The 9,333-nt window shown below is 36.2% G+C and overlaps 1 protein-coding gene across 1 annotated transcript in view; it reads left to right on the forward strand.

The window, feature by feature from the left end:
- LOC129749848 (putative gustatory receptor 28a) overlaps positions 1 to 6,575 on the forward strand; it is a 28,771-nt gene extending 22,196 nt beyond the window's left edge. Inside the window, exons 2-4 of the mRNA XM_055744941.1 lie at positions 5,954 to 6,025; positions 6,105 to 6,194; positions 6,256 to 6,575. Of these exons, the coding sequence (XP_055600916.1) occupies positions 5,954 to 6,025; positions 6,105 to 6,194; positions 6,256 to 6,381 (288 nt within the window). The 3' untranslated portion in view covers positions 6,382 to 6,575. The remainder of the gene's footprint in view (positions 1 to 5,953; positions 6,026 to 6,104; positions 6,195 to 6,255) is intronic.
- The last annotated feature ends 2,758 nt before the right edge of the window (positions 6,576 to 9,333 follow it).

Consider the following 9,333-nt stretch of genomic DNA (forward strand, 5'->3'; position numbering starts at 1 on the left):
GACAGCACGGTCGATGGACTTGGCAACAACAAATGGATTGTTTGGGAGTTTATAGTTTTCTTCAGCTCGCAGCACAAGAAATTGAATATCGCCATGAAGTCCTTTTGGATCCATCCATGAAGGGAGCGTCCTTCTGTGATTTTGTTTCTGATTTTGGGTCCGGTTGGCCCAAGGTGGATTAGGATCCACCATCCTTTTGGTAAGATATCCGAAAAATTCACTCTATTTGTAGGCGGTTTTAATTTTCACGTCGGGAGAACAACCGCCAGAAACGGGATGTTATTTGGATGTCCCTGATAGTGACACCAGGCCAACAAACACACGAGCGTAGAAGAGCGAAATGAAAAACCGTCCGAACTCAGTGACTATCGCCGAGTGAATTGCTAGTTCGCTGGTGGTGATAAATTTGACTTTTATTTGGTTTCTTTCAACAGGAGATCAACTCAAGAGCTGCCTACGCAAACACTGTGCCCATAAGCTCTCCATAATGAACCAGCTATTTTCGGCTATGGATTGGAACTGAAAAAAAGAAGAAAAATAATTTTTCACGTACTCTTTTGGAAGTAAATACGTTACTAGCGTTATGTACGTTACTCTTGCAAATGCACGATTAGCTAAATAAACGACATAGTGAATTTATTTACACGCTAAATATGCATTGAGTATTATTTAATTTTAACTGTAATTCAGATAACAATAAAGATAAGGAAAAGTAAAAGAATTTGTTAAAGTTTAACGTGTTGAATCTTAAACAAAAAAAAACTTTAAATTTTCGATAAAAGAAGAAATAACGATACGTGTTGGTAGAATTCATAAACGTATTTGAAATTCAGTATATTGTTTACTGCTTTTGGTTATAAATTTTATTTATTCAGTTCAAACACAGATGAAGTACATGTGTATTGAGGTAGCCCTTCTTTAAGCAAAACATAATACGATTTAAATGTTTCTTGTGGTAAGTTTCGGAGAAACTACTTAAAAAAAAACTTATTTATAACATGTATTGATTTTTCTTGTATGTGAGCATGGTAACAGAACTAATCCATGGAATAAAATGGATTGTGTGGAAACATCGAAAAAAAAAATTTTTTTTTCATTATTAAACCACTGGATTAATTGATTGTGAACATTGAAAAATATTTATTTCAAATATGACTGATATGTTGTCGTAATAATCATAACTTGAAAAGGTAATTTGAGAAGCAATAACAGCAAATAGGAAGAGTAGAGGTGAAGGTGAATGTAGTGAATAGAAGAAATAAATATTAGATGTAAAATAAACGAAAAAGAAATATTAATCTGACTTGTAGAATAGAAACAAATTGGCAATTAATATCAGTGGAGAAAAAAAAGAACGAACACCAGTAAAAAAAAAAAAGTTATGAGAGACTGAAAAAAAAAATGACAACTATAAATAGCGAGAATGTAAGAATAGAGAGAAAAAGAGAAAGATTGAATGAGTTGTCGGAGAGGAACAAAATCTGGACCAAAAGAACAAGGTTATGAAATTCAGTTTTAACTAGATTGCTTTAGAGAACGGATGTACATTCCGGAAATGCATCGAAAATAGTTTGTGAATTAGGCGAATGTGATGCAGCGAGAGCACCGGTTACGACACACCCGAATAGGACAGAACCATGGTATCACATTCATTTTCCAGTGAATTTTAATGTTATCATGTATTTCATGGTAAAAAGAACATCCGAGCGCAGTTCAAGAATTTACACACTCCAAGTTTTTCGTGTACGGTTAATATTTTGACAGCCGCGGCACGTGTTTTTTTTCCATTTCTTCCATTCTCGGTCGGCCGGTAGTCAATTTTTCGAGGTTTTTTTTTTGTGAATTTGTTCGAAGTAATCGGAAATGGGCGCAATGGTAAGTTTAATATCGGAGCTGTCCAAAGGGCAAACAGATTAAGAACCTTTTTTTTATTAATTCCAGCAGTGTAAAACCGACACACTAACGAGGGGCACAGGATGCGGTAGCCAACGGATGCCACGAGCAGCAATGAGATGCGGGAGTTGCGAGCCTCAAAATCCAGCGAATTATTCGTAATTTAGAGTGCGTGAGTGAAGTGTTCTTAAAGTTTTAAAGATTCTTTAAATAAATAGTTAATGTAAATTAATTCATTTGTTTTTAGTTTAAAAAAATTATAAAAATGATGACATAATCAAAAACAATAACAAACACCCCAAAAAGAGCAAAAATTTTTATTTCAGTGGGCGAACAATGTAAATTATCGGATTTTCATGGTTTTACCATGAAAAACTGGAAGCTGAAAGAACCATGAACTTTATATTTTTTGGCTTTCCAATGTATGGAAAATCGCCATTTTTTTCATGGTCACGCTGCATAACAATACCCCTTTTTCATGGTTATTTTCGTCAAAACGATGAAATGTATGGTCGAAAACTATGAATTCCAATGTGCATTCACAGTATCGAGGACGATAATAATCATTGTGTAAACCATACAATTTATAGTATGTGAATATGGAATTCATGGTTTTTTCACGGTGCAATCCTATTCGGGCATTCATACCTGATGTTGTTACAAAGAAAATGCCTCCATTTTTATATATAAGATGGGAAGAGATAACTTTGCATGGGGACCCCCCTTTCATAAAAAGTGAGATTCTTGAAACTGTTATACAAACCATCTCTGACGCAAAAAACCCTCGTGTACCAAATTTCACTTCATTCCGACCGACCATTCATACGTGATGTTGTTACAAAGAAAATGCCTCCATTTTTATATATAAGATAATATTATTTTTATTATTATAATTAAAGATAATATTGATTAGAAAAAATGGTTCTACAAAAAGGGACGAATAGAGACCGGATTGCCAATGAATATTTCTCTCCAGCTCTGCTCTGTCAGTTCCTTGAAAAAACTAGATTTGTACATTTATTGGAAGGACAATGCATTTCAAACAAATTAAAAACGAAATGAATCCGTTCACCTGATTTTCTATCTTTTCCATCAATTAATGCGAAGTCAATCGTCCAGCAGATGTTCCCGTTTTGTCAAATCCAATATGTTCATATTTTTCGACATCCATGCTCAAGGAAAGAATGTGGTGCATTCATCTAGGAGTAAAGTCAATACGAACAATTTTTCCAATTTCAATAAAAAATTAGGATTCGCTATCTTCTAAAATCAATTTTGGAAAAAAAACTAAAAAACTTACTGGATCTAAGGTTATAAGGCAGAATGATGACGAAATCATCAGCTATTTAAGAACACTCAAAACTTGTTTTTTATCACAATAAATAAGCAGCGTTCAAATTGTATTTAGAATTCCAAAATATGCTTGATGTTAATTTCGGTGAAGCTTATTTAAAAAAATCATTGTTGTGTTGGACGCAAAAAATAAAAAACTGATAAAAACTTTATTGGAGATTTTTTTTCTTTAGTTTTCTTATTAATGTGAAAAAAATCGAGAGTAAAGTCCGGACTTTTGTAGAATATATCTGGCATTCTGTAATGTGTATTTGTTAATGAAAAATTTACAGAACTGAATAATTCAATCTTGTAAATTGATTCAAATACTAACAACGCATATTTAAATATAGATGAATTGCAATTTTAAGTTTGGGATAAGATTTTTTGCATCTTAGTTCAAAACCAGAATTCACAAAATTTAAAATCAAAATCAGAGTAGATTTTGAATCAAGATTAAGATTCAGAAACTTTTGGTCCAGGAGTAATTCCTAAAGGAATTAACAACGTGGACATCCTATCCCTATCTCGTTTATTATGAATATCTATATGTCCAACAGTATAAATTGAGGCGTTTTTCACAACGAAAATCAATCAAGAATTTTAAAGGTTCTTATCTTTGGAAACAGAGTTAGCAATCGGCACTCAGAATTTGCTTTTATAATTAAGCCAAGAATAAAATCAAATCATTTGAAATTGGAATTCAGAATCAACAAAGGAAACATTTTATCAAAGCCTTTTTTGCCTATACATAGGCGAAGTTTTGCTTGTAGTTTATGGAAAAATTCAGGTGCTTTCTAGCTTTTCCAAAAAGAATGTACACCTTTTGGCAGTACATTAAGGACCAACGGAAAGAATCGGGCTTACCGTCCCACATGTTTTTGGAAGACAAGTCGGCGACCTCAGACCTTGATATTTGTAACGTAATCGATGACGATACCATCCTGAAGGCGACTGCTAAGCTGAAATCCAGTGTTTCTGCAGGTCCGGATGGCATTCCAGCGACTTTTCTTAAACGCTATATATCACATATGCTGACTCCTATAAAACGAATCTTCCAATCATCGCTCACGGAATCCACGTTCCCTTCCATTTGGAAAGAGGCTTACATGTTTCCGGTCTACAAAAAAGGTGACAGGAGGAACGTTAACAATTATCGCGGTATTTCTGCCCTATGTGCGATCGCCAAACTGTTTGAGCTGGTTGTACTAGATCCATTTTTCTCGTATTGCAATTTTTATTTCTCTAACGAACAACATGGATTCATGCCCAAACGCTCTACGACAACAAATCTGTTGATGTTCACATCTTCCGTGCAAGACAGTTTTGCCATGGGATCTCAAACCGACGTAATCTACACCGACCTGACCGCAGCTTTCGACAAGGTAAACCACAAAATAGCCATAGCCAAACTAGATCGTATCGGTATCTGCGGCTCTTTACTGGAATGGTTCCATAGCTACCTGGTAGGACGGAAACTTATTGTACGATCAGGTGAATCATTTTCCGATCAATTCCGTGCCTCTTCTGGAGTACCTCAAGGGAGCCACCTAGGACCCATCATATTCCTGATCTACTTCAACGACGTGCTGTTGCTTCTCGATGGACCAAAACTGGCATATGCCGACGACTTGAAATTGTTTCAATCCATCAACAGCCCCGAAGATGTCAACGTATTACAGAGCCAGTTTAACATCTTCGCCGCCTGGTGTGATGTCAATTGCCTTCCCTTGAATCGCAACAAATGTACGGTAATTTCGTTTTCACGCAAGCGGCTACCGCTATCGGCTGATTATTTTCTTGGTCATGAGGCAATTGCACGAGTTGAGCATATGAAAGACCTTGGTGTGATCCTGGACGAACGGCTGGATTTCAAGATCCACACAAACTACATCGTCGACAAAGCTTCCAGATGCCTGGGCCTTTTATTCCGCATGACAAAAGACTTTAAGGATATTTATTGCCTCAAGAGTCTTTACTGCAGCTTGGTTCGATCGTCCCTCGAATATGCCTCGGCTGTGTGGTGCCCCTACTACCAAAATGGCTCGGAGCGTATCGAGGCCATCCAGAGGCGTTTTTTGCGCTTCGCTCTCCGGAACCTGAACTGGCAAGACCCGTTCCGACTCCCCAGCTACGAAAGCCGCTGCCGCCTTATCGACATCGACACGCTGCAGGCCCGCCGGACCGCAACACGGGCCTCTATTGTTGCCGATCTGCTTTCGTCTAGAATCGACTGCCCTGCACTGCTAGAAGCACTCCAACTCAGCGTGCGATCCCGTGGCTTGAGGAATCGTAATCTTCAGCTCTTTGCTCCTCTCCGACAGAATAACTACGGAGCTAATACAGCGCTAATTGGTGCAATAAGGACGTTTAACCGCTTCTCCGACCATTTTGATTTTGACGTTTCGAGGGAATTATTCCGAAGAAGAATCCTTAGTGCTTTAAGTATAGTATAGGGTAAATTCCGTGTAATTGTAGTTTGTCTTTAATTTTTAACCTATCATTTGGATCAATATGTGATCTGTTGATGAAAATAAACAAATAACAAATAACAAAAGGTATCCCCGTCCAAGGATCGACAACAATTTTCAACTTTATTTTAACGTAACAAAAAATCAAATCAAGTAAAAATAATCACACAAAATGCAATACTTCCTTCCGTTTTATATTCGTGAGAAAATTTTGACATCGCTTCATTCCACCTTATTATGTTTCCTTTCTATTTCAGAATGACAAAATCGCAGTCAATGTGCATAAGTTGATGAATCTTAATCATTTCGATGAGGATCTTGTCAAACAGGTAGTATTTTTATCAACAAAGAAAGATATTTCATCTTTCTAAATGTATACAATAACACATAATCTCATCTTGATTGCAGTTAACGAATTTCTCTTTGCAACTGACGCATCGTAAGGTTGCTTTTACTGCATATGGATTTTTCAATTTGGACTTCACATTGCTTTTTACGGTAAATATCAACGAACTTAACGAGTAGCTGTGACTGATATTAAAATATTGAATATTTTCAGCTGACGGGAGCCGCTACTACTTATCTAGTAATACTGGTGCAATTTACCCTGAGTAAAAGCGCGACATGTCATCATTTGCTTCAAAATGCAAGTCAAACGGTCAGCAGAAATGAATCCGAATTTTAAAATGCACTTCAAATTCAACGCGTGTTGTTAAAGTGAACTTTCAATAAATACAATGCTGCACAAATGGGTCAGTTTGAGGTTTTTGGGCCATCCATCGGAAGAAATCATTTTCACAGTTAAAAATTTTATATGCGCGTTTGTGGTGAATGTTGTTTTTTTTTTCAATAATTATATAGCTACAAAAATTAAAAATCGTTCAGAAAACAGTAAAGTGCAAATAAAAATGGCGCAGTGGATGAGACTTCATGTGCATGGTTATTTTTCTAGTAGATTTTTGAAGAAACTTCTTGTAACTGCCAAATTTATTTATTTTAATTTTTATATAAAATTTCAATACCTGTTCAAACATTTTTAAAACAAATTTATTTGTTTGAAAAAACACGAATGGATTTCATAAAAGTTAGATTGCAAATATGCGTAGTAAAATGAAAGAAATTAAAAAAAAGGATTCAAATTGAATGGAAAAAGGAAAGATAAACATCATAGGAAACATTTTTTAAATAGCAAAATTCCGCTTTGAAATCAAATCTTTATTTTATATCATATCCAGCCAACGACTTTGAATGTACACGTGCTAAAAATTCATATGATCGCAAAATTTCGAAAAATGAAAATGATAGAAGCCCAAATTTTGGTTTCATTTTCTTACCGTGCATCGTATACCAGAATCTATCTCTGCGTTTGTTGATGTTTTGTTTTCGAGTGGGCCTTAGGTGCCAGTTGGTTTTGTTAAAAATCAAGGTACCACGAAATCTGCATATATGGAAGCGAAAACAACAGCTGGTGATGGCTTTTCAACCTCAGATGGCACTATCGATTTCACACACACAAGCTAGGTGAGGGCAAAACTCGAATTATGCTTGATTTTGACCGGGAAGGAATAAAGCCTACTCCACACTAGGAGACGGTTCATCTCAGCGTTTCCCATTATCTTCGGGAGACACTGAGATCGTTGTCGTACTTGGAATCGAGTTCCCGAGTTCTAAACTTATTTTTTTCGCAACTCTTCCGACGCACAACCTTTCTCGGAAAATTCGTTAAATGAATGACCGTTTTTTCTCAACTGCACGCTTAACTCCTTTCACAAATTCGTCAGATTAAATTTGATCCATCTGGATTCATCACTGACAGCCATTAGGCTTGTTCAATGCATTATAAATCCCATAGTTCTTAACTAGTTATCTATAATCACTACAATTAATTCAATCCGATTACTCATTTTTATAAATGTATCTTTCGTCTGTAGTTGTATTCACTACAATCGTCACAGGTTTCCAACAACAACAACAGACAACAAAGTTCGTCTCATAACAAATATTGCAGTTCATGTTGCCTAGTGTGGACTAGGCTTAACACTATCGAGTGGCGAAAACGAATACGATATTAGTTGGCGTTAGTGTGATGTCGCCAAAATTTCAGGGAAGCCGATAGGATCTGCTTACATGCAGTTACCATCGTAAAACACCATTGAAATATATCCATTGAACCAAAGATTAGCATAGATTGGACTATTTCAATACAGATTTGTTTTTGTACATTCAGTTATAATTATGATATTTTTTTTTTAAATCAGGACAAATTAGGACATTTTACATTTTAGTAATTTTTTCGAAAATCAGAAATGTTCACACTGAAAATCGAAAATACCCAAACTTGAGAACTGCCACCCGCCAAACCTAAGTTCAAGATTGACAACTTAAGTTTGTGAAAAAATCACAGCTTGCCAATAAGCCAAACTTGTCCTTCAAGCGAAGAACTGTTTTTTTGGGGGGTTTTTGGTTGTAAGCGCATCTGATTCTGCTACCTCCATCGTGGCAGATTTAGGTTTGGGGGGTAAGTTCAAAGCGAAGAACTGTTTTTTTTGGGGGATAACTTTTATTCCCGCTTCATTCGCAGAAAGTCCCACATATACGATGATGTAGCTGCCTCACTCAACAACTCTCCGGTGGTCGAGCGGTTAGCATCCTGAGATGGTAATCGCAAAGCCATTGCAGGTATGGGTGTGATTCCTGAACCTGGCGATATTTTTTTTTATTTTGATTTCCATTTTATTGTGGTATCAGATTTTGGGGGATGAGTTCTCCTTTAAGAGCTTAACTTTGTGCTATGCCAAACCTGTAGGGAGGGAGTTTCATTCGGGTTGACGGGGAAAGTTCTCAAGTTTGGGTATTTTCGAGGTTCAGTGCAAGCGATTTTGAAAAATCAGGACGTTTCTCTTTTCTCTACACAGCAAAAAAATTCTAAAAGTACACGGAATCTAAAAAACGAGTGATCTATTTTTTCTTGAGTGTAATTGCAAAAAGATGTAATTTTAAACTCCTTTTGATGTAATATTAGACTTTTTTCAAAAATAGGATAGAAATAAACTGTTTTGATGTAATTTTACATTGCGTCGTGCAAAAATCAACCGGTCAATGAAATTTATGTCACAAACCGTGTAAATGTAGATCTGTTTGATTTAAAATTGAATGCAAATATTTAACTTCTGCCTTTTTATATTTCGTTAGTTTGCGCACAAAGTAAACAAGTCGAAAAATTATTCGGAAACGAGTGGATCAAAGGCGTAGCTACCTACAGCAGCACTTCTAGAGTCTTTTAAAGTCGTAAGTATACGTGAAATGAAGAATGCGGTTGAAACTGACTAGTTTTTTCTCCATTACAGCAAGGTCAGATTTTTTCGCAGAGGCTGATATTTATCCGGACAAACTTTTGTCAGATCAATTCAAGTGTCCAAATGCTGACCGAAAGATCGTGATGTCCCGGAACCATTCGAGGATACTGATGACGCTGAACTTTGAAAACATCCCCGTCCTGGGAATCATCGGATGCAACAACAATTCCAGCTTGACGCTTTCCGTGATGGTGTTTTAATTTTCAGTTTTGTAAATAAATGTGAATTAAAAATAATACGTGTGGGCGTATTCATTCAAAGACAAAAGCAAAAACCTGAAT

Source organism: Uranotaenia lowii, chromosome 2, assembly GCF_029784155.1.
Source record: "Uranotaenia lowii strain MFRU-FL chromosome 2, ASM2978415v1, whole genome shotgun sequence".
In the NCBI taxonomy this organism is placed as follows: domain Eukaryota; kingdom Metazoa; phylum Arthropoda; class Insecta; order Diptera; family Culicidae; genus Uranotaenia; species Uranotaenia lowii.